General features: G+C 45.2%; 1 protein-coding gene across 4 annotated transcripts in view; it reads right to left on the bottom strand.

Moving 5' to 3' along the window:
- The window catches only part of Frmd4a (FERM domain containing 4A), a 287,644-nt gene that overhangs the window by 62,691 nt on the left and 198,576 nt on the right, over window positions 1-26,377 (bottom strand). For all 4 annotated transcript variants that reach the window (XM_076831358.1, XM_076831357.1, XM_076831359.1 and 1 more), the window contains 4 exons: window positions 24,992-25,075; window positions 20,134-20,199; window positions 19,822-19,879; window positions 16,406-16,492 (listed from right to left, as the gene is read on the bottom strand). In XM_076831358.1, coding sequence (XP_076687473.1) covers window positions 16,406-16,492; window positions 19,822-19,879; window positions 20,134-20,199; window positions 24,992-25,075 — 295 coding nt within the window. The remainder of the gene's footprint in view (window positions 1-16,405; window positions 16,493-19,821; window positions 19,880-20,133; window positions 20,200-24,991; window positions 25,076-26,377) is intronic.

Here is a 26,377-nt window from a genome sequence, read left to right as displayed (position 1 = left end):
ATCAGCCCCTGCGGGATAACTCTCTTGGTCCTGCAGGCTGCTCTGCAATTGAGGCTGCAGCCAGCAGGGGGCGAGGTGCAGGGCCTGCCTCCCTTCACTCCCAGCTTTGTGTCCAAGGTTCTGAGTTTGGCTTGCCCCAAGGCAGACAGAGGCCATCTCTGCACTCTGGCCCTTGTTGATGTTGGTGCTCTCCCTCTCTGGATCCTCCTTCTGGACTGCCATCCCGGGGAGAAGAGAGGTGAGGGGATATTTTCTAGAGACGAGGACTTCAAGTCTAAATTCCCTGTCTTTCTAGAAGGGCTGGCTCTATTTAAAGCTCTGATTCTCCCCCCAGGAGAATTCTAAAGTTGGCAGGTCAACTGGAGGAACCGTGAATTGGGGGAGGGAGAGAAGTGACAGTAGAAGAGGAAATTGAAACTTTCAGCATCTGCCCTGAACTGCTTTCTTTTCACTAGAAGGGTCCCCAGCCCCCCACACTTCCCAATCCCAGTCTGGGCTGGGCTGGTTCTCCCAGATATTCATGTGCAGCCCTCTATGACATGAGTTGTCCTATTTACAATTAAATCTGAGCACAATTCTTGAGACATATTAGGTACTCAATAACTGCTTGAATGAATGAATGAATAAAAAAAACTTTATGAGTTAGGTATTATGGCAACCCAAGTTCAGAGAGGTTAAGTTACTCTCTCAAAGTTACACAGATGATACAGTATGGGTGCAGGTATTCAAACTCTCTTCTTTCTGCTTGAATTCCAGCTACTTCCTTGAGGTAAGGAATCTCCAGTGATTGAACCCAGACATTTTGTTAAAAATGCATTTTTCAACTGTAAGGGATGTGGCAACATAGAAGTGGTGATTGCAGCCAGCCACAGAGGGATTTCTGCCTCAACCAGGAAGCCACAGTCCTCCTTCTGGCAGCTCTATGGGAGCTCAACTCTAGCCCAGAGAGAACTGGGGACATCTACAATCCCAGCAGCTCACGGTCTCCAACTAGAATCCTGGAGAGAATTGTCACAGCTCATCTTGCCTGGAAACATCTTCCTCTGCTCCAGGCTCTTTGTTGGAATGGGGTGGGGGCAGGTTGGATCCGTATGGTGCAGTCTACTGGCCCCTCCAGCAGGTGCCGACTCCTGAGTCCCAGGATCGAGGGCAGAGTTGGGGACAGGTTCTGGCTGTGCTGGGGCTTGGTGCTAAACAGGCTTAACAGTTTCGGGAAGGTCAATTCAGCTTGGGTTTCCCCCTTTGAATCATGCACAATATGAGAAAAAAAAAAAAAAACTCACATAATAACTCAGAACTCCCTAAGTACCATATGTTCAGCAGAAACAAGCAGCGACGGTCTAAGACAAAGAGGTTTCTAGAATTCAACAAGCAGGCTTCCCAACCGAATGCTTCCTGCTTCTAAGAAAGAAAAGGAGCCCAGATTAGCTGGAATTGTTCAGGGCCTGCAGGGCTCCAGTACATGCTCTGGATATCTAATTACTATTAGCTCTCAGCTTCCTTTTGGCTCAATGGGCAAAAAAATGAAATCAAAGAGAGCCCAGATGGGAGCGATTTTTGATACTTTTCATTTTTTCATCCACAAAGTGAAGCTGTAGAGAGCTACAGGACGTCTCTGCTCCCCTCCTTGCCCGTACAGATGTCTTGCTCTTTATGTGGAGGGAGCGCTCACAGACCCTTCCTTACACGAGTTGTCCTATTTACAATTAAATCTAAGGCCACTGGACAAATACATATGGAGAGTCTTCAAAATTAGTGGTGGTTGGCAACAGGCTATTAGATATTTTGCCCCCAACTTTAATCCATCCAGCCATTTGTGGAGTGTACGGTGTGTGAGATGCTGAGAGGCCCCCAGGATATGGCAGTGAATAAAACCGCTCTGGACATCTTATGAGGAGAGAGGTAAAGAGATAAATAAGAAATGAATAAGAAAACCAGAGGGAACAGAGAGTCCAAGGGTAACAGGTGGCAAGGACAAATGTAGGACAGGTAAGGTGGCTAGGACGGGGTCATCATTGTTAAGAAGGTAGTCAGGGCAGGTCTCATGAAGGTGATATCTGAGTAAATATCAGAAAGAAACCGAGTGCATAACTGTGCAGCTGTATACCACACAGGTAGAGGGGTCTGGGACGCCATTTATGTATGTGTGTGTGCGTGCGTGTGTGTGTGTGTGTATGTTATGTTGGTGCGGGAAAAAAATGGTGAAGTAACTATCAAAGGATACTGGAATATTACTCTGCCATAAAAAGGAAATGAAGATCAATCCATGTCACAACACGAAGGAACCCTTGGAAACATTATTCTAAGTGAAACATGCTAGTCACAAAAGGCCACAGTTCATTTTTTTTAAAAGTCCAGAATAAATGGATCCAGAGAGAAACAAAGTAGATCGTGGGTACCTAGGGCTGGGGATTAGGAAGAAAGGGGAGTGACAAGAAGGTTCTCTGTGGCCTTCTGCTGTTTTGGCCAGTAAATCCTAGACTGGATTCCTCAGGGATCAGTGATAATCTATGATTAAAATTCAAAGTCCTCAAAAGTAGCGGTAGTCAGGGGGAAAAAAAACGGCCCCCTAATCCTCAGTGTACCCTTTTCCAAAGGAAGCTGGCTCACCCTTGTCAGACAGTTCCCGGGCCAGTGCCCCTTCTCCTCTGCCGGGGGCCTCCATGTGGTGACTCACTCCCCTGCCCATCAGCAGCGGGGCAGCGGGGCAGCAGGGCAGCGGGGCAGCGGGGCAGAGGGGCAGCGGGGCAGCGGGGCAGAGGGGCAGTGGGGCAGCGGGGCAGAGGCCCTGACAGCGCGCTGTTCTCCTCTCGCTGCTCTGCTGCTGGTGAAAATCTGGCCAGTGACTAGATTTTATGAGTCTTCAAACCTCAAACATAAACTCAACCATGTACTTAAAAATACACATGCACACACAGAAACTCACTCAGCTGGGATTTCTAATGCTTACTGAAGGTAGGGCTGGGGTTTGGACGCCAGTTGAACTTGAGTACCCCGAGGTTGGAACCTACAGCCCCTCTCCTGTTAAAAGCCGGAACAGGAACATTCATTACAAGTAGCTGAGCACATTGCAGGGGGCACAGGGACCCCATGGGCTACATTAGATGCCCATGTGTGACTTCCAGAGTGTTCTCAGGACCAGGGACGAGATGCGCAAAACCCCACGTAGCCACCAGAAACATCTGTTGGACATGCCAGAGAAAAAGAATCAGTGGTGGGACGGTCTACATCACTGCCCAGGGCTCTCTGGAATCTCCATCCGCTGACCCCACACAGGCTTGCTGGGAGTTATGCTGTCAGGGGGTAACTCTGCCTCTGGGTCACTAGAGCCAAGGGTGGTAAAATGGAAGACCTGGCTGAGACCTTGAGATGAGCTACACCTTGAAAGAAAATTGGGAGCAGACCTTCCAGAAGGAAGAAAAGAGCAGGGACCAAGGACCAGTTAGGAAGCCTACCTGGCTGTTAGACGGGTCCACACGTGCCACTGCTTGCCTGCAGCAGCCCTGGTCTGAATGACATCCTGGCATAACTGATAACCCTGGTGCCTCTTTTCACTGTTGAAAGTGGTCTGGTTTAGATATTAAAACCCGATGGTCTGCGGCTGGGGTGATGCACACCTATAATGCCAAAGACTCGGGAGGCTGCAGCAGGAAAATCACAAGTTCAAAGCCAGCCTTAGCAATTTAGCAAGGCCCTAAGCAACTAAATGAGACCCTGTCTCAAAATGAAAAATAAAAAGGAGTGGAGATATGGCTCAATGGTAAAGTGCCCCTGGGTTCAATCCTGGTACTCCCCCCCACAAAAAAAATAGAGCCCCAAACAAAACAAAATCCTTTAGGCTGGGAATGGGGTTCAGGGGTAGAGTGCCCTGGATTCAATCCCCCATACCAAAAAAACAAAACAACAACAAATCAACAAATGAAACCCAATGGGCACAAAAAGACCAGTACTTTGGTTGCATTTATCTGAATATCTAGAATAGTCAAAGAATAGAAACAGAAAGTGGATTTGTGCTGCCAGAGGCTCAGCGGGGAGGAAATGGGAAATCATTGTTTATTGGTTACAAAATGTCGCCTCTGCAAGACGAAAACAGTTCTGGAGATGCGTCACACAACACTGTGAACACACTTAACACAACTGAACCGTACGCTGAAAAGTGGTTGAGGGGAAGTCTTAGGTTGGGTGAATTTTATCACAATTGGAAAATAAAACAAAACCAAAAAACCTCAGATGACTCTGCGATCCCTCACCCACAGCTGGGGTGTGAAAGGCTTAGGAGGGTGGAAAGCCAGAGAGCTTTTTTAGAGGAGGGTGTCTTTGGGAGAGGGATGTGCTGTACACTCACCACGCCCCAGAGAGCAAAGGTGGCATCAAAGATGATGCCTACTGACCCCCTCCACCTACTGGAACAGGGTGCCTTGGGTCATTGAGAGAGCTCGACAGGTTGAGGTCACATGAGCTGGAGGACAGGTGGAGTCCAACTGGGAGATGGGAGAAGACCTAAGTTTAAATCAAACTGGGAACTGCTATGGTTTAGGTCTTAAATGTCTCCCAAAAGTCCCAAAGTTAATGCCTTGGCCCCCCTGGGGGGTGCCATTGGGAGGTGATAGAACCTTTAAGTGGGGTCTAGTGGGAGCACCCCAGGTCATGGGGTCTGCTCCCGAAGGGGATTTTATTTTATTCTTTATTTTTATGTGGTGCTAAGGATCGAACCCAGTGCCCCACATGTGCTAGCCAAATGCTCTACCCCTTTGCCGCCACAGCCCCCTGAAGGGGATTTGAAGACTCCAATTCCTCCTCTTCTGTCTTTTGTTTTGGTGATGAAATGAGTGGTTTTTCTCCACCACTTGCTCCTGCCAGGTTAGCACAGGCCCCAAAGTGAAACAGAACTAGATAAGGAACTAGCAGCATCAAAGATGCAAGCCAAAATGAAGCTTTTGTCCATATAAATTGATTATCTCAGGTAGTTTATTATGGGCAGAAACCTGACACAAGGAATTTTTCTAAAGGACTGGAACATTCTGATTTTTAAGAAAAGCTTATTTTGCTACTTAAAGGGACTGCATGACTTGATATTTAATGTAGGAGTGATCAGAAAAGCCACGCACTGCCCTGTGGTTTTATCAAGAGACAAGGGAAGAACACATTTCAAGGAGTAACATGAGATAAAAGAGATTTGCCCTTGAGACCGTGTGGTCAATATTCTTGCTGTACTCTGCAAAGTCTTTGGTTTATAAGCCAGAAACACCAAAGCTATTCATAAGCTACTACTGGTTCGTGGTTCCTTTTGGAGTGAATGAGGCTAGTGGATGCTTTTCTGCAGTGATTTGGGATCCAACAATAGCATTTGGTTTTGATTTGCTTCTTCAAATTACATCCAAGGTCAATGGGGCCTTGAGGAGTGGGAATCTGCATCTGCAGAGTTACTTAGAAGCTTGTCAGTCTCTAGGGAGCCACTGGGTTGTCCGGCTGTGTTTATTTGCATGTTATAAATACCTGGTGTCGTGTTTGACCTCTCTTGTCCACACAATCAACGTGGCTATCCACGTGGCCTTTCTTGGTGCTGGTGCGCGTGCCTGTGTAGGGGCAGGGAGGACAAGAAGTCTAGGTGACCGGGCATTGGCGTGGGAATCAGAGGAGTCCTGGGAGACCACAGACCACAAAAGGCATATCAGCTGGGGGAGAAAAGCTACTCTTGGTCATTTAATCAGCTCTAGCTTGGGCTCTGGCTCATCTGGAGGACAAAGACACAGAAACTGGCATTTCCCCTTCTACCACCTTCTCCTGGAAAAATGCTAATTTTCATTCTTTCTTTTATTCATTACTCCCCCCCTGGCTTTAAAATGAGCTTGCCTCTTGTTTTATTCCTCTTCCTGAATATTCCCTCAATCTCAAGACTCCTTATCAGCTACATCAGCCACCTTGTTGGGGAGGAACCCCAGGCCCAGGGAAGTGATCCATCTAGCAGAAATGGAGGTGGAATGGTCTTGACTACTGGCCCAGGTACGAGGCCGAATGAGTGATGTGGAGGGAGGTACATAGCTCCCCAAAGGTTTGTGAAGCCTGAAGACTTGAATGTACCGCCTCCAAGAGGTGCCTCTGAGCTTGTCACCCTGGGAGAGAAGTGGACGCCCTCTCCTTGAGGGATAATTGCATAACTCTTCCTGCACTTTTTCAGGGAAATTCTCTCGTGTCTCACATGATAGCTTTGAAGAATTACCCACCTGGATGAGGGCAATGCCTTTTTACCTGCATACAGACAGATCAACCTTCTTCAAAGGTGAAAGTCTGACACGAGCATGAGTTTCAACTAGAATACGAGCTGATGCTCTTAAGCTTGGCTTACTCAGGACTGGAGTCAAAATGGTCTCCACAGGAACCTGTGGGAACTGAGGGCCCCTGGGTTCTCAGATCCAAGGACCAAGGGGGGAAAAAAAATCAATCATTTTAACAAAGAGATGTTGTTTGCTCTGAGGAGACCCTGACTTTCATCAGTATAAAAAATGACTGGAACGATATTTGCTATGTCAAGGGCAACAGTACTTTTATCTTGGGGAATGGGAAACTGTTTGAGAAGCAAACTTTTTCAAGATGGAGAAAGTTAGACTACATTCGTCCTGCATCTTTCAATCACCATTTCACAGATTGAAACACGGAGACACAGAGAAGTTCTGTGATGACTTTTTCTGAATATCCTGAAATTGAATTAATAGCACCCAAGTTCTTTGGTGGAGATTTACTTTGGATCTTTGAGTGGGTGTGGAGATCACTGGTTTCCAAAACCTTTTTTTTTTTTTAAGGTGCAACTGTTCTAGGAAGGAATTTGATTTTAACAGAGTAAAACATCTTTTCAACAAAAAGAGATAATTACATTAATTGGATAAAGTAGAATCATAGAGAAAGTTCTCCTTAATTGTCTATATGTAGAAGAGTATTCCTCAAACTTTATAGCATGTATTCAAATCACCTTGAGGGCCTGGGGAGGCAGATTGTAAGTTCCTCCACCGGTAAGTCCCAGTGGGGATCCCAAGTTTGCATTTCTACTATGTTCTCAGGTGATATGGATGCTGTTGATCCAAGGACCATAGTTTGAGAACCACTGTGGTCAAAACACTGTACTGTGTTGACTGGTCTCTTTTCTCAGGGTTCCTCCTTTAGACTCCCCCTCAGCTGGAGAGAATCACTTTCCCAAGGTCAAGCCCGGCTCTGTGCAGGTCACCTAGAACTAATGATTGGCTGATGCTGGGGGCCAAGGTTTGGCCCCTAGCCTCACGGCGATGATTCTAAGGACTTCAGCTTCAGAACATCACTCTTGGTTGAGTGATGCCAAGTCAGGACTGCATAGGAGCTTAGCTTCTCTCGGCTTTGTCCTGCTTACTTCCCATTTTCCTAATCTGGGAGATCTCCCCATTACACTTCCTGCATGCAAGTCCATCTTACCCTGTCCTTCCCAGGGAGCCTGAGGTAAAGAGTCATTTAAATGCTCCCTGCTCAGAGACTACTCCTGACCACATATGAGTTCCGAGTCTCTTGCTTTATTGCGTTCATAGAATGTAATACTTGGAGCCTCTGTATTATAGATTTATTTACTGCTGTCATTTGACTGCCTTTCCCACTAGACTGTGGGCTCTGGGAGGGCAGGGAACTTGTCTCCCCTGCTCTGTCTGCAGAGCTGAGAGCAAGCTCTGGCACATGATAAGCACTTGGACAACATTTAATGAACAAGTGAATGAACTTCCAGAAGGAAGAGCCATATATCCTCACCACACCCAACAACTCCAAGGATTGTAGTGACCTAGGAAGTCTGGGAAAATGGAAGGTGCTTTCAAAAGTGTGGTATTAGGACTTGAATTTACTTAGGATTTCATAGTTTTTTTTTTTTTAAGCAGTTCATTCAATGTTTAGAACAAGCTCATATTGCTATATGAGCAAGATCAGTTTCTTTCAAGCACTAGAAGAGAAATGGGAATTGGTGAGGCAGGGTGACTTGCTCAGCCAGAGTGGTGCAGTAAAAAGGGCCCACCCAGAAATGCTGGATCCTGCTTCTTGACCCCAGGATCTTGCCTCCATATATCAAAATCAGAGGCGAGCTCAGGTCAGTTCCCATGGAGCCTCTCTGTTAAGTCTGAATTTCCTTCAGAAACCCTCATATGGGTGCCATTTTAGTGGTGAGTACTTCATTGTTGCATGCTTGCAGTGAAGTTTTTTTTTTTTATTGGTTATTCAAAACATTACAAAGATTGCAGAATCACATTGGTTACACATCCACATGCAGTGAAGTTTTAACACTCTAGCTCAACATGCTCAGGTGATCATATTGAGGAAGGAATCTGTTTTATTCCTCTTCCTGAACATTCCCTCAATCTCAAGACTCCTTATCAGCTACATCAACCACCTTGAATATTCCCTCAATCTCAAGACTCCTTATCAGCTACATCAACCACCTTGTTGGGGAGGAACCCCAGGCCCAGGGAAGTGATTCATCTAGCAGAAATGGAGGTAGAATGGTCTTGACTACTGGCCCAGGTACGTGCCAGTAGTAAGGCAGAAGAGACTGGGGTTTCTTTGCAACACAGGTAACACTGCACGTCTGATAGTGGCTTGAGAGGGGCCATGTCCAGGACTGCTGTCTGCCACATGAGATCTCATCATGATGCTATATATATATATATATATATATATATATATATATATATATATATATTTAAATTAAAACACTATATTATACCTCATCAATATGTACAAACGTGTCATAGAAAATGTTTTTTCATACCAGAAAGAGATCATGGTTTTCTCATAACCCCACAGTCTTTTCTTTTTCTTTTCTTTGTTGGAGGTTTATTTTTAAATGGAGTTTCTGGTAACTCCCTATGTCCCCTTCCCCTCCCCCAGGTCTGCTCCTCAGCTTTGAGGATGCCCTTCCTGATGACCCAAGGTCAGGGCCTGTCACCCACAGGCACAAAACTCTTCCAGGTCCACTCAGGCCTTCACAGAGATCTGAAGGACTGATAAGAGGCAAATGGAGGAGGCCCTTTGATCCTACTCTGTGAATGAGCAGAGGCTGCAAAATGCTAAGAATGCTAAACACATTAAGTGTAGCTTTTCTCCCAGGAGTGCACAGGGTGTGGCTTCCGAGGGGAACACAGATGCTAGAATGAGGGAGCCACCCGTTCAGGGCCAGCCAAGTCAGAGGGCTCAGCAATCAGCAAATGAGTCAAGCACATCCAAAGAGAAGCTGAAAATGAAGTCAGCAGTTCTTATCACACTGAATAATTTAGCAGGGCCATACTGCTGGGAGCCAGCTCATAGTTAATGGAATATTTCCTGTAAATATTATCTTCCCTTCCTGTCTCATCATCTTGTACAGTTCAAAAGTCTTTACTAATCTGGGGAGGTGACAGTAATGCATCAATTCCCAGAGCCAACTCCCCCACTTCTGAAATACTCTTTGGAATCATAGGAAGCCATACTGGCTGCTCAGGGACAAGGGGCAGGCTAATTACTCTGGTTCCTTCTCCTAATGCCTCAGAAGAGACCCCATAATGCTCCTAATTGTGCATCTAAGTGTACATAAAAGCCCCCCTAATTGCACATCAAATAAATAAGTAAATGCTGTCTGCTGAGTATGTAACAAGGACTGACGTCGCCATTCTTTCCCAATGGAGAGCTTTCATTGAATGCGGCTGGTGAATTGGCTGAATCTGGGACTGATGATCTACAGATATTGAGTATTCCTTCTAGGATGGGTCTTAGGAATCACATGCTTCACACTATCTGCTGTCTGACGCTTCTAGCCTCAGATACAGCACGTGGGATCTTTAACTCTCTTAGTGTCCCATTCAGATGGAACTTTCTGCTTTAATTTATAACCACCTCTGATGATCAGACGCTCTGCCTACAGCTGTAAAGAGTACAAAACACAGGGATTCTTCTGAGAAGAGGGATCAGTCTGGCACTGACGATGCTGTGAGTCTTTGGTGCAGAACAGTCTGACTTCCCTACACCACTGGGACTGATGCCGCTCAAAACTGGTAGATTGTTCCAGAGATTAGAGTTTATCACACGTCTCCAGGTTTTGATCTAAGGACTGTGAGGACCTCCTCCTCCACAGATGAAGCGCCAGGTGAGAATCTGCCCCATGGAATCCAGATTCTGCAGAAGTCAATAAATAAGGCCTCTTCGATATGTTTTATTTACTTCTTAAAGGTTTTGGGGAAAGAAACCCACGGGTCAGCTGTGTCACTGTTGATGGTCACTTTTCTGTTTTTGGTGGCCTGGGTCTCTGTACTTCACCATAGATGTACACTAAGATGAAGCTCAAGCTTGGTCTCAAGGGCCCAAGGGCCAGACAGAGCTGTTTCGGTTGCTCCCTGACAGGAACTTTGCTTGTGAAACGCTCACTCAGGCAGCATCTATTTTCAAACATGCATGCCACATGCTAAAATAGAATTCTGTAACAAGGATAAAATAGAGTAAAATAATCTGTAGAGCTGAAAGAGGTCTTGTTGGTTTGCCTGCCACTGTGACTCTCTGACCTCTGTTACCCCTGCTGAATGGAGACTGTCGGGCGTGCAGACTTCTCATGCTCTGACCCTACACTGGGAAGGGAGAGAGTTGCAGTACTCAAAGGGGATGTTTCCAAGAGTCACATGGCATGTGAATATGACAAGAGTTCAGAAGTGGGGAGGCAGACTGAGTGTGAAAGGGAAACATCATTGGCTGCAGGGCGGAAGCAAGATTGCCTAAGAGCCCATGCGGGGCTCCTTAATGGCTTACAAACATTTCTGCAAATGTGGGGAGGATCATGAACTGAATCCAATTCCATGCATGTATGATGAATTTGGATGATGAACCCAACTACTATGTGTAACTATTCAGCTCTATAAAATAAAACAAATGTAATGGAAAGATTTAAAAATAAATACACTTAAAAATTAGTTGCACCAGCAATTCACTTTTTAAAAAGATATTTTAACATAAAAAAATCAGAAATTCAGAAATTATGCAATTTTAAAATAAAGGTGATTTCTTAAAAACAAATAACAACAACTCTGCAACCTATCTACAGATATGGTTGGGGTTTTGCTGATTTTTAAAAAAAAAACAACTCACCATTGCTTAGGAAATGCGATTGTATTGTAGATTTCAAACACTGATTTAGTCTTGTTTACCACTTTTTTAGGGCATTTTGTGGGCTACTCTTCTGCATGTTGTCCTCAAATACGAGGGATGTGGACTTTAGAAGTTCAACACTTCTGAACTCTTCTGAACACATCCAAAAGGCAAAATCCAGTCTGTGAAATGTTCCCACATGTCTAGCATTTCCTGACACAACATGTGCCCCAAAGGCCATTTTTTTGTTTGTTTGCTTTTAAACATTTTAAACAAAACTCGGCAGCTGAAGATCCAGGCAGCAGATAATAGGGCACAATCAGGAGGGAGCAGCATGCTCTCTCTCTCTCCTCTGTTCCACCTGTGAGGTACTTCTGTACCAAAGCCAAAGCCACTAAACTTCATAATGAGGATTCAGTGACATAAGGTAGACTCTGGAGCTAGAATGGCAAACTGCATCCCAGTCAGACAACTAGGACCAGACTACAGCAGCCCTGCCTGTTTCTGGAGAACCATCAGCTACCCCTCCTCAGTGGTTTTTGGGGGTCATTTTTTTAGGGGCTCATTTGGAAATGCATGAGCAGATTCTCACAGGCAGCTGCTGAACTCCTCTGGCTGTGCTAATGGTTTGCTGTGCACATCAGAGGATGCCTTCAGGACCTTCAAAGGGAAGCAGCAGGCTCAGCTCTGACACTGCCTCTACTTGAATGTTGGCTCTTAGTATTGTAGTGCCATGTGACAGAGTTGCTGTAACTGGGTCAGAGTGTCAGCAAAGGTCTGTCTGCCCCTGGGCGAGAGCAGCTTCCTGGGCTACAGATGCAGCTGTTATCACAGACTTCTCTCCAGGTGCTCAAAAATGGGTGCTGCTGATTCCCGAGCATCTCCGGAGGCTGGAGGTGGCCTGGCCCCTGTGCCAGGAGGGAGTGGTGCCACCTGGAGAACATCCTTCATATGCAGCTCATTAAGTGTCCCTCACAAGCAGCTTACTAAGCCTCAAATCTATGCTTGGGAACGTGCCAGCTCTCAGTGTGCAGGACACTGGAGCCACACCTTCTGAGCTTAGTTTGACTTTCCCCAAGTCTGAGTGTGCAAAGGAAGCATGGGTGGCCATGAGTGATGGTCCCCATCTCCAGCTGCACACCAGAATCTCTGGGAGGCTTTCTACCTTCTCCGCTGCAGGGTCAGAGGTGAGTGGACAGGACTGGAGGAGGCACCCAGACACTAGAGCAGTCTCCCATGAACTGCTGACATAACCACAGTCAAGAAGCACCAGATGTAGTGTGGTGCTTCCTGGGTGAATGTGCATTGCTCTTCCTCACTATGTGCCCCCTTAGAGTCCAGTTCTGGAACCAGGCTGCATGCCCTATGGGCTCAGAGCCTCTCATGTGTCCTAGTGAAACAGATGTGGCCTTTCATGATGGTGATGATGTTGGGTGTGAGAAGAAGAAAAAGGCACCGTGCCAGGCTCTACTGGCAGCTGCTATTTCATAACTACGTCTCTGGTTGAGTCTTTGTTCTTAAGTGGCATCCACGTATTAGCAGAGGTGGGTACTCCCTGAAACTAATGAAGCTGGGACTTCCTTTCAAGGGCCTTTCAAAGTCCTGATCTTAACTTGAGTATAGATTTGTTTGTCAAAAAGGGCCCCCTGCTATTGTGCAAGCTTCAGGACCCACACAATCAAGACCTGCCTCTCTGTCTCCCAGGGATCATCACGAGAAGGGGATAAAATCTTTAATGCACAGTCAATGGTGACTTGTCGGGGGTGGGAGTGACTGCTCCTACTTTTCCTCTCCCTGTTCAGTCTCTGGTTCAACAATGCTTTGGAAGGAAATTCTTGAGTCTCCTGAGCTCCAAGTGAATGTATCTGACCCTGATGGCCTGCCTGTTAAGGCTCAAACTGTGCATGTCCTACTGCATCCATCCACCACTCCCAGGTCTCCCTCCCTCAAGGTTCCATGCCTTGGCTGACTAAGAAGCCTAACAGTCCCTGTAGGTTGCCCTCTTCTCTTACTGCCATCCCTCCCTCCAGAGTTGACCATAACATCTGCCTTCTAGACATCTCCTTGGAATCATTCCTCCTCGAACCCTATTATTGAGAGTCAACCCCAGTCCTCAACAGTCCTGGCTTCCAAGTCCTGTGTTCCTCCAAGCCATCCTCCACACAGCAGATGGGCACTTCTATGTCAATGAAAATCTGATATGGTATTCTCTTCGGCTCCACATACTATTCTGTGGCTCCCGCTGCTGAGAGAGGGAGAAGTTGTCTTAGCAAAACCTTTGAGGCCTCCAGAGCTGGCCACTGCAGGCTCTCAGCCTCCCCTCCAGCTTCTTCCTCAGCCTGTGTTCCAGCTCTGTGTGTGCTCTGGACTCCCTTGTACCCTGCTCCCCCACACTGAGCGTCCCTGCATACTGGCCACTCTCTCACACCCCCTCCCCATTCCTACTGTCCATCTGCAAAACACTCACAGCCCTTTAAGACCAGCTCACCTTTGCTTCTTCAGTGAAGGCTATTTTCTCTCCTTATACCCCAGTGGATACTCTCTTAATTTACCACAGGCTTCTACGTGGCACCAAGACATTTCTATGGATGAAGTGTGTCCTTCAAGGATTCATATGTTGAAATACCTCACCCCACTGTGAGGTATTAAGAGGGCAGAAACTTCTGACCATGGTGTTTAGAGGTCACATTTGGGAAATGGCTAGGATCACATAACAGTATCAAGGTGGAGTCCCCATGATTGCATTCTGGTAGCTTTGTAAGAAGAGGGAGATACCAGGACACACACACACACACACACACACACACACACACACACACACAGACACACTCATGCATGCATATACATATGCACACACATTCCTTATCTCTTGCCATGTGAGGATGCCCTGTGCTGCCCAGGGATGCTGCTCATAAGAAGGGCTTCATTGCATGTAGCTCTTGACCTTGGACCTCCAGAACTGTGAGCCAAAATAAACCTCTTTTCTTTGTAAAGTTATCCAGTCCCTGGTATTGTGTTACTAGTAATAGCAAACAGACTATCAATTACTGGCTGAATTATCACATGGCTCTCTCCTTGATACATTGGGCAGGACTGGAAGACTAGATTTGTGTCTTCTTTGGTTCTGTGCTTGGCATGCAAGAGGTAAGTATGTAGTGACCATTTTTGAATGAATGAATGAATGGCTCTGAAAGCTCCATAGCTCAGCTTTCCTTCAACTAGTAATAGGCTTGAAATTTCCAATTTCTTCCTCAAAGGCTACAGAAACATAAGTTATTTCAAATAACAATTCAGTCTGAGTTGGAGCCAATGTCCTGGAAAAATATGTTGACCTTTTAATATTTTTAATTCACTGACCTGAGAAAGTGTCTTAGGTTATTGTAAATTCTCTTATTCAGTGGCTGATTATTTATACCTTTGGCCTCCTATCTCAAAATCTGTTTTCTACTCTTACACTAATAGTTACAATTTATCAAACCCTTGCTATATGTCCCACCTTGTGTTTGACATGTATCAAGTGCTCTTTCATTACATTTTCAACCTTCATTAGAAACATAATTAGAACCGGGTGGTGATGCATGCCTGTAATCCCAGCGGCTTGGGAGGTTGAGGTAGGAAGATGGCAAGTTCAAAGCCAGCTTCAGCAATTTAGTGAGGCGCTAAGCAACTCAGAGACCTTGTCTCTAAATAAAATACAAACTAGGGCTGGAGATGTGGCTCAGGGGTCAAATGCTCCATTAGTTCAATCCCTGGTAACCACCCCTCCCCAAAGAAACATAATTAGAAAAATAAAGAGCATTTAAATATATTCATACACTGAATGAAAAAATCTGAATACTTGTTAGTTTGTCTTTCAAAAAGCTTTGAGGGGGAGACTCCAACCATAGGTTTTAATGAACTCTGCTGTGGATCCCAATTATCCATGCTGGCCTTGGTCTTCCAATGTGGGCAAAAGAAAGATGCATACACTATGCAAGCAGGACTTCGTTAAAGGCCCTGGGAGTGTTCTCAGCTTTTGCAAGCAGAAAATCAGACAAGTTGGAGAGGGAGGAAGAAGCAAAGAGGAAATTCGACAAGAAAAAGCACAGAAAATTATAAAGGCCACGTGGTAACAAGCACAGAGAAACAGAAATACAGACCCTGTGGATGAAAAAAAAAAAAAAGAGGAAAAACATAGGAACAAAGGGTATAGTTTGTTTTGCACAAATAGATAGAAGCAGAGGTTTTAGAGGTAGCCGCAAAACATCATATCCCCTGAATAATTCCTCCATCCCTTCTCAGGATCGTACTTAGAACTTCAGGGAATTACTGATCAATTGAGTAAAAATCCTCCCCAATCCAGGACCATTTTCCCTATTAATTTAACAAAGTTGGTAAGGACAGATCTCCTTAACTGGCTCGGGTATGATAAGCTCAGATGTGTCGTGTGGGTTTCAATCCTATTTGTGGATTGTTATTCAAACCACAATGACATAATGGACCAATCCTGCTCTTGTGTTCTCTCTCTTTTTCTGTCTTTCAGAGCAAGTGTGGTTTTGATAGATTTTTAATATGTATTTCAGGGTTAGAACTAAATACCATCTCTCTATCATTCTCTGCTAGAGATTCTGAATGACAGCACTTGCCTCAAAGATATTTTTCCATTATAATTTTTCAATTTGTTCTGGTCTAAAAAATGTGTGTAAATGAAAACAGACAATTCAAATATGGTGCCCCTTGCAGGGTTCTGTCTTGTGTTTCCAAGGACTTTGCAGACCCTTCTCTGTTTCCCTTTCTCTCTCTTTTGGCAAATAACCTTATTTTCTGACCACTTCCTCTAAGCCCCAGGAGAGCCTCTGGATTTTCAGGATCTCCTCTTGCTCATCTCTTTAATCACCTCTTCCTTACCTGAGACCAGCGGGTTTTTTAGTACATCCACTTTCCTCTGCCCTGACCTATAAAATCTTTTGAGAGAACTCAGATTGACCTCAGGATCCAAAATAGATGGTCTTTCCTTTACTCAGAGTATACAGCCCCAAGAAAGTAGGAACACAACAGTCTCCCATCTGCTCTGGGAGAACTGAGCCAGGCATCTTACCTTAAATAATTATAACAGCTTAGGTTTCCTTAGAGACAGGGAGAAAAAATATTTACCCAGGGAACTCAGGGTTATTGTGGAGTAATTTGTATACTCTTAAATTAGCAAGGGATTGGCAAGCCTATGGGCCTCACGTTGTTAGCATTTGAACTCACTTTTACCCTATTTCTCTCTCAAAATGAGAGCCTTTAAGCCAACAAAGAAGACCACGCTTACCTTCCTTGGCTTCACTTTATCATGGTAGTCATACTGGAAGATTCCTTTGTAGCTTAGTCCCAGCCACCATGGTATCCCCTGCTTGTCCTAGGACATCAAAGGGAGTACAGGTAAATATGGCTGCAAAAGATATACAGATCAAGAGGAGATTCTCCCGGCTCAGCTGAAACAAGGGAAAATGCAATTTCCTTGGAAGTTAACAGATGTGTCCCTCATAGCAAGATGCTCAGTTTTATAAACAGGGTGATGGGAGCCCTGGGCTGGGGAATTGGCTCTGTTTCTAACCTGCAGTACATCTCTACCAGCATCTCTCCCCTTATCTTTAAGGAGCAAATGCTTTGTTCTCTCTCTCTCTCTCTCTCTCTTTTTTTTTTTTTTTCCTTCTAAGACTGCGGGTCTTCCAGGCTGGGCCCCTGGAATAAAAACCTGAGAGATGTGGAACATTCCAATAAAGTGAACAATCTTCTGAAGCAGAGAAACTGTCATCGACCATCAGCTAGAGACTATGGAGACTATGAAAGGGACTCCTCTCTTTTTTAAGGATTAAGAAATCAAAGCAGCTGGGCACAGTGGTGAATGCCTGTAATCCCAGAGGCTCAGGAGGCTGAGGCAGGAGGATCCTGAGTTCAAAGCCAGCCTTAGCAAAAGTGAAGCAGTAAGCAACTCAGTGAAACCCTGTCTCTAAACAAAATACAAAAGAGGCTGGGGATATGGCTCAGGGGTCAAGTGCCCCTGAGTTTAATCCCCAGTCCAAAAAAACAAAAAATAAAAATAAAAACAGGGAGTTGGCTCAGCTGTACTCAGGACCCTCCCCAGCCCTAGCAAGCCAACAGCAGCACAGGCCAGAAAGGGTCACCTCTAATGTCCTGCTCCCCTGTGAGGACAGCTGGGTGCCAGACAGGGTCTTAGGACTGGCACTGTTGGACAAGGTAGCAAAACGGAAGCTGAAACATTCTCAATATAACTAAATCAGAAACATCAAGTCTGTTTATTCATGAAAGAGAGCTCTTGTCACCTTGGTGGCAGTTGCAATTCTCTATTCAAGTAGGGATGATTCTGAGTTGCTATGGAATGTTCCCAAATGCTAGTGTCTTATGGTGGGCATGCCAGGAGCTTTCCGCCCAGATTTATCCTATTTGTCACATCTCTGGAAAAACCTAGCACACTCCCACTGTGTCTTGAAAACTTAAACTCAGAATGATGGCTTCCAAATACTTGTGGGGCATGAGGTACTTCAAGGTAATCACAAAGATAAAAGGAACAAGAAATGTTGAAATTTTATTTAAAGCTTCAGGGGTATGTGGTTTCTTTTTTCTTTTTCTTTTTTTCCTTTTTTGGTGCTGGGGCTAGGACCCAGGGCCTCATACACGCTAGGCACATGCCCTACCATTGAGCTACACCCTAGCTGAAAAATTCAAAGGTAGAATAAGATGCTTGACTTAAACCCACACCTCTGGGAATACCTGTGCACAACCGTAGTTTCAAAAACTAGAACAAGAAGAAACTGAATGCCCCCTGCGACCTCAGATTGACCAGATAAGTGTTATCATTATACCATAATCAGGCATCAGTGAGATCACATGGCCACCAAACAGTGAGCATGTGTCACATTTGCTTGGGCAGAGGTGCTGCCCTGATAAACCACAGAGCAAGCTGCTTATGCTCTGAGATTTCAAGAGCCAAACACCTGTACTCTTTTAACACTTTGTATCTCAGTCTTCCAATATTCCGAAGACTTTTATGGGGGTAGTTGATGTGGTAAGTGTCTTAACTTCTTTTAATGATAGGAGAGAGAACTGAGCTCAAACCTAGAACAAACAGCAAGCCAGGGAACACAGGACACAGGAATTCCTAAATTCCTGGTTCCTGTTCTGGAATGCAAATGCACTGCTGTAAATCAACATGGAATACTCCTACAGCTGAGAAACCCTCCCGGATCAACTCCTGTGAAATGCCTCTGATCGTCATGTCAGGAACTATTGAATCCATGTGTCTCCCTAGGGTAACAAGATGGCCAAATGGAAGTGGACTCTGCAGCAGTCACTAGCGTGGTCATCAGCACCACTGAAGCCACTTTTCACGAACCCTGAATTTCCTTGTGGGGAACTGGTCACCCATGACTTGAGAAAGGCAGGGCTGGATGTGCTTGCCGGTCACATGAGCTCTGGAAGGATAATGAAGAGGGACTAAGCACTCCCATTGGTGGGAAGAATCTTAGTAGGACATCAGGAAGAATTTAACTACTTCAGGCTTTAAGAGATCTTGAGACAAACTGTTGGATGGGAATGAGGTCCCCATAGGCACCTCATAGCTCTATGCTTCACAACAGTAGTTCTAACACTTGTTCCCATTGTGGATGCAGACATCCAACCACTCAACTCAATACTCAGTATGTTTCCTCAGTAATATTTACTGAGCATCTATCATGGGCCAGGTGCTATGCTTGGTTCTGGGAATGTGTAACAGAATATAACATAGTCTTTGCCATCAATTATCTGAGTTTAGGAGAAGATATGGGCAGTTCAGTGCATAGCAATGACTTACAAAGTTTTATGTGAGTTGCTATAGATAACACAGAATGAATGAAATATGGCACATGTTGTAGTCTAAAGAAATTAAAAATATTGTAGGATGGAAACACTAGGAGAGACACTGGTAAAACAGCAAGAGGAGCTCTGATTGGCTGGTGGGACTGTCTGTAGATTTTAGAAGTGTTTTCTGCTCTCTTCGGTTGAACTTTGGGCAATGATTCAGCAAAAATTTCAGGTAGGAGTAAATGAAAGGAGAAGGAGGAAGGGAACTTTTTCTTCTTTGTGGTCTTATGAGGGACATCTTTATTATTTCAAAGAAGAGATCTTACTCTGGCACATTAGGGAAATTAAAATTAAAGAGAATTTAGAATGGAGTCACTACCCATTGGACTTGCCATTACAATATTCAAGAAAGCAGATCTCATTTTCTTAAAGGGTCACATACTCCACTTGTCAGCCTATAATCCCAGTTCACCTCTTGGAAAGCTAACTACACAGCACTTGACTGCCAAGAAAAACACAAGATTCTGCTGAAAGTTTCTGTTCTCTACAGTTCCTTGTATTGGACGGAGTCTTCTCACTAAGATACCCATATCCTGATCTCTCAGGATTCTTCTGAGACCAAAAGGAGCGAGAGACTTATTACTGCTTCTAAAAGGGAAAATGAGTTTTTGAAAGAAAACATATCAACTCTTACTACCTTAGGGGTAAAATTCATGTCAATTTCTTGTGGCATCTGGCCTTTCTGGGCAAGTCTTCCTCTACCAACTCCTAGCCCTCTAAGAGACTCCAGGAAGATTTTTAAAAAGAAAAAGAATGTTTTGTTGTTGTTTGCTTTTTGTTTGGGGGCAGGATGGGCAATCTTCACCAAATGAGTTCACTTACCTTCACTGCATAATAGTGAACCCCGTAGGTTGGGAGAGACTCCACGATGCTCATGTAGCTGGGAAGACAACACACACAAACACACACACACAAACACGCACACAAGGGTGGTTATTCGGCAGAACTGGTACAATATACATACTTTTTTGGCATGTGTGATAAAGTTCTGGGAGTGATTATTTACTTGACAATTCAATTGAAACATTGTCCCCCAGAGATAACGTCTTTCTGAGCAGAAGTGAACAATCTTGACATGTGATATATTAACACACACAAACACAATCTCCATGAGTGCTGGTAAGGGCCACTTACTTCACGATTGCTTGACCTCTTGTCTGGCCATTCAGCTTCTTGTAGTGCTCAATTACTCTGTCTTCACTAGAATTAGAAGAAAAGCGTTCTGTTATTGGAGGCCGAGTATCCTGCTCACTGGGATACTTCTGAGCTTGACCAATTGCATGAGGCACTGCAAGGAGCCATCAACTCCTGGAAAAATGACTTGTCATTTTAGAAGTGACATTTCCAAACTCAGCCCAAATGGAATCTTTGGGCTATACATTTACCAAAAAAAAAAAAAAAAAAAAAAAAAGTCACATTCTGTTTTTTTCTTTTTCCCCTCAGAAGACTTCTATTCTCTTTATCTTGAACTTCTAATCAGTGAAATGAGATCATCCCACAGGCTTGGGGGTCAGCTTCTTGCAAGAAACGATTGCATGGGAGAAATGAGCAGTGAGCTGAGGCCTCGCATGGATCAGGGTTAAACTCCTCAAGTCCCACTTCTGACTCTCCTTGTCTTTACAGTCCTGTCCACACAGGGCCTAACGGGGAAGGACAGGCACCGGCCCCATCCAGGGCTCCTGGTCCACCTGGAGTGAGCGGTCAGGGATTCAGTGCATCTAAGGAGGACAGAAAGTCTTAGAATTTGGGCCTCCCCAGAGGAAAACTGGAGAGACAACAAACGAGCTACTGGAATTCGACTGGCACTGCCTTTATCTTTTGAAACCTTAGTTCTACCATAACAAAGAGATCAGCTGGCTCCTTGGTGACAGGAGCCAGCCAAACTTTTCTTTGACAGAGTAAAGGGCAGGTCCAGGAAGCAGCACAGCCTTCTTAAAGAAGTGACTCTGACACCCAGTGAGGTGGGACCAATGGCTGCTCCCACTGCGGCCTTGGAAATCACAGACCAGCCCAGGGAATCATGGTGGGTGGGAGCCATCTGTGGGGGCAGGATGGTCATAGGCAGAAGGCCTCAAATCCCACCTGATGAGAACTCCCAAAACTCAGACTCCATGATCGGGCCACATGGTTGGAGACCCTGAGTTCTTACTCTCGGCCTCGTCCTTCCCCAGCCACAGGCAAAGTGACCCCTTCCTGTCTCCCATAACAGCTCCATGATGGGGGGTGATCCCAGGGATGTGCCCTCAAGTAAGTACTGATTGATCTTTATTATTCATTATTACTTTATTATCCTAGAATTTATCAAAAGCCTTCTTTTTTCCACCTTTTTCTATTTTACTTTTGGTTAGGTCATCTTTGGGGGTAACACATTCTATGTGTTTATGACCAAAGTCCTCGGATAATTATTTTTCAATTACTGTATTTTTTTTTTTTTTTGGTGGTGCTACTGGTTATTGAACTCAGGGCACTCTACTACTGAGTTTTTTCCTTACACCTTTTTAATTTTTTTTTTGAGACAGGGTCTTTCTAACTAACTACAAGCTGGTCTTGAACTTGTAATCCTCCTGCCTCAGCCTCCTGAGAAGCTGGGACTATCATATCTAACTTCAATTACTATCTTAATCTTTATTTAATATCATTTGATTTTTGTATTCTGAAATGTCATGAATGTGAGAAAGTCAGAACTCTTCACAAGAAAGTGTCCCTATAGGTATCTAGAATGAGGATAGGTCAGCTATGAGGGAGAGACCTTACTTTAGCTGGAGAGTCATGTCTTTGGGATCTAGGCACCTGTTTTTCAAAAAGGGGCAAACTTGGCCATGTTTCTCCTCTGCTCCTGCACTGTGTAAGTTCTGGTTCTTATGTGACAAAGTCTCCTGTCAGATGGTTCCCATGGGGCATCCTCTCCAGGAATAGGCCCTAGCCTCACTAAACCTCTGGAGTTATGTCAGGAGACTCCAGGGTCATCCTGGCTTCCTCCCCGCCACCCTCTAAAGCAACAGCTGTGTTGGCACGTTTCCTACCATATGACCTGGGATTTGGTGAGCTCAACCCCTAGATCCAGGGTCAAGCAACTCAATGTAGATAGGAGCCCATTGCTTTGGTAGCTCTGGGACAGAGTTAAAAAGGTGGAGTAATGCAAGTCCATACAGTGCTGTGCTGAGAACATAAGCATGGCTCAGGAGAACATCAATGAAACAAAGTCCAAAGCACTGTCAGGCAGCTGTTCCGCTGTTTACCAACTAAACGGCCTGACATGGGGTCTCACAGTGCCTGACAGCTGCAGAAGCTGTTGTCCTCCCCCACCCGCCCTGTGTCTCCTGCTGGCTGGGGCCATCTGTGAAGCCACCAATGGCTTCCCTCTCCTGTCTCCACTTCTTCCAGCTTCTTTGTTCCCATTTAAACCATGAATCTATCACACACTCACATGGGCTGAGGACCCATCATGCCTCCCACTGCTCCCCACTTTTTTCAGGAACCCACAAAGGGCTGGGTGTTCCGATGTCCAGAGACTCCCCAGTACTCAGATCTGTGGCAGGGACTTGTTAGTCATAGGAAATGACTATAAGAACCTGTGAACCAGAGGAGACCAAATCCCAAAGTACTATCTGGAGGATACTGGAGGAAAAAAGCCCTTGACCAAGGCTGACTGTGACCTGCCACAGGCTGGACTGTGTCCTTTAGTTAAATGGCCTCTCTGCAGACAGTGGTGTGCAGGAAATGCATGGATGGTGGAAGGAAGAATGGTGACAGTAATGTTGTTCCTTGTCTCAGGGGAGGTGTCAGCTAACAGTTTCAGTGTCCCTGGCACACACTGTAGAGGAGTAGGTCAGTGGGTTGACCTCATTTTACAGATGGAGAAACTGAAGCAGTAGAGAAAGTTACCGAGATAATCAGAACCTTGCAGTTCAGAGACTCCGCTGCGACTCTCAAACTGCTGCTTTGTTCACCCGTAGGCATCCTGCCCCGGCCTGTGCAGATGGGCTCCAGGTGAAGGTTGCCCACTGCATCTGTGAAAGCCGGCAGGAGCAGCACTCAGAAGCACAGTGAAATATACGTCCTTAGTTCAGGAATGATCAGGGCAGCCTGAGACGGTGTGGCCGCAGGGGGCAGGAAAAGGTCCCCTCCACCCATGAGGGGTCATGGTCAATCTTACTGATGCTAATGCTAAGGCAGAGAAGGGAAGACTTGGATAAGCTTGCTTTACTAGCTCTGTCTCTACTTTTGTTCTGTGTCTATATGCCTCATGAATGGCATTTTCCTTCTCATTTTTAGATATTTATATTCATATAAATAGGAAGATACTTTAGCCAATCACAACATGCTACTGACATAAGCTGGACTGTGAAGCTGAGGTCACCTAGCTTCCCCCATCCTGCCACCCTCTCAGTGGACAGTAGTAGTCTGAGTGCTTATGGGTCTGAATGAAGCCCTTTATGGTCGCAGAGATAAGGGATGTACTGGCAAGACGGTTAAAGGGGTGGATCCAAGGATAGGTGTTCATGTTGACAAAAGACAGAAAGCGTGTGCATGAAGGAAGGCATTTCTGCATTAAATGTAATAATACGTGAGCAAAGAGCAGCTGGTGGAGACAGAAAAGAAAAATCCAGAAAGGGGATAGGGGCGAAGTTCATAGATCTAAAATGTAACTATGTTTGGAAGCAAATGAAGAAAGAGATGATGGATGAGGTCAAGGGCAATGAGCAATTCTGACTCCAGACAAGCCACTAGCGTTATAGCTCTCAGTGAGAAATCCATCTCTCTGTATAAGAACGAGTAGTCTCTAGAATCCCCTTCTTGCATCCCTACCTCCTTCACCATGGGTTTTCCAGAAGTGAACAGCTTAGCGGACTCTGTTGTAAATAGGGCAACAGGGTTTCGGGAACCAAGAAATGAGAACACAGGTTTCTGGTGTTCATATACACAGATTGAAAGGTCAGTTTAGAAGCAGATACATGCAAAATCCCTGCAGATTAAACAGAATTTGCTTTGGGGGCATAGATTACAATAGAAGGCTTGATATTTATCTGCATCTATGTTGCTGAAAGAAGAGTGTCAACAGATCAGTTTAGAGAGATGAAGTTAGGGACACCAGTACCCTGAAGAGAGTTCTCGGGGCCTTGAATCCTGCTCCCAGATTGCTCAGACATAATGAGCTCTGCATCAAGATGCATCTATCCTAACAGAAGATTCCTCAAAGCCACTGAATGGCTGAACAAGCTGACTGCCTAGAAGTGTATAGGCAAGATGAAATGCAGAAATCTGAGTGTTTCAGGAAGCGCATACAGAAGAAGCACATGGTGAGTCACAAGCTATACCTTATCAGGATCAACTCATTCTGGGTTTTTCTCTTATTTTGTTTCATTCTATAAGAAACTGCATTGATTTCTGTGGAGGCGTCAGAAGGAACATCAGAGAAGCAGTGCCGTCCTTAGGGGCTGTGGTCAGGGCATAAGCTCCCACCAGGATTTCAACACACCACCCAGGAATGCAAGCCCTGCTCAGCTGTGGCCCAAACCGCAATCTGGGAACCTTTCAGATTCCTGAATAACTCAAGCTCAGTCATTAAGGTCCCAACAGATGAACTTGGGCATAATGTTACAAAGTGGCTAAACCAAAAACATTGAAACATGGAGGAGACTAAAGGAAAGAATCAGTCTCTCATCCGTTGAAAACCCTGTACTTCTCCCACATCCCCAAACCTCATCTCCTGTCATCGAATGACACAGTTCCAACAGAAAACTCTACCAGCACCCACGAGGCGACAAGGCGACACTTCTAAAGCAAAATTTTAGGTTTAATTTTTTTGGGGGAAAAAAATAAAAGGAGAGCTCTCCTATATGACACACCATTTAAATAAATGCAGAAAGTAGTTTCTGAAGACATAAATTAATCAATACATGGGGAGGCCAGGAGACACACAAAGGCTCAGTTGTCTGAGCCTTGTGCAACTCCTGGGGGACCTGCTCCTAAGAAGACTCAGGGGTCTTACCAGTAGGCCAGGGAGGGGTGCTCCTTCAGAGCTTGGGTGGGAAGGGCTGGCAGCTTCTTCAGGTCACTCCTCACAACCTCATTGCTGAAAGAGAGAAGGCCAATAAACACACTCAACCTCCATGAAAATAACTGCACTATTTGATAGGACTGAGCCTGCCGCCATGTCTGGGAGCCCCACGGGTGCTCCCTTTTTAATGGAAGTGGTGGCAGGAAGGGAGCTTTCTTTATATTTATTTTCTTACATAGATGGAAAAGAAAGCAAGACATTGAGCTGAGTGGCTACCTCTTCCCGCACAGGACCAGGACAGAACCAGGACAGAGCACTCAGGGGGCCCGGTTGCCTTTTCAAACCTTGTCCTCACAGAGAGCAGTCTAAGGTTCCTTGACCAGTCCCTGGCATGAATCCAGGGAAAGGACCCCGGGGTGCCACCAGGGTGGATCCCAGGATAAACTTTCCAGCTATCATCACAGTTTCCCTGGGCGCACTGCTGGCCTAACACAATTCTGGTTTTATTTGTGTTTCGTTTTGCTTAGATTGACCACACATTGGAAACTGTTTGCACAAATACGACAAATAAATAAACTTGGCTTTTGACAATGCCCAGAAACTACTTAGGAAGTGTGAAGTGGTTTGCCCGTGCTACTGGGAGGTTTCACACATCTGATTCTCAAACCAGAATGTCTTTTTCCCACAGACTCAATTATGCTGAGGTGTGGAAGACACTTTAAACTCTCCTAATTCAACCAGCCTTCTTCAGATGCCTAACTCCTCTACAGACACTCAGCAGATCTGCATTCCCTCTGAGTTGGGCTTTCTGGGATGACCACACCCACTTTACCCCTAGACCCATTCACAGCATCCAACTTGGGGATGGTTCTGGTATTGAAAGAGTGTTTTCACCAGCCAAGAAGCTGGAGTGCCAGGCCTTATCTCATGACGTTCTATGGATCCCATGATTCACAATTCTGATCTGTGCTGTTAGCAGTTTCTGTGTCATTCATACAAAGCAAGGCAAAAGTTGTCCACCAAGATACTAGGTAGTAGCATCCAAAAAGCAAGGAGATAAGAGATGGATAAGTGAATATGAAAAAGGAAGAAACACCCTAGGCACAGGTGGGGAGATCCTGGGGCATTTAGATAGCAAACAGCCCGACACCCACACTGCTAACTGGAGGAAACAAGGGAGTAATGTTTATAAATCCTGGCTTTGAACAACCAATCAGAACGAAAAGCTCCACCTGTGATTGTTTAATCAATATACCCACATACTTGGACTGTTACAATCTGAGTAGCAAGGCAAGAATTTTCACTTAATAGTCAATAATGTAAATGTGTTCACGAAGCCCACACCATTACATGGAGAGTACTGCAAGGGACCCCGAA

The sequence above is a fragment of the Callospermophilus lateralis genome, chromosome 13, assembly GCF_048772815.1.
Source record: "Callospermophilus lateralis isolate mCalLat2 chromosome 13, mCalLat2.hap1, whole genome shotgun sequence".
Taxonomy (NCBI): Eukaryota; Metazoa; Chordata; class Mammalia; order Rodentia; family Sciuridae; genus Callospermophilus; species Callospermophilus lateralis.
This window is presented reverse-complemented; position numbering and strand designations above follow the sequence as displayed.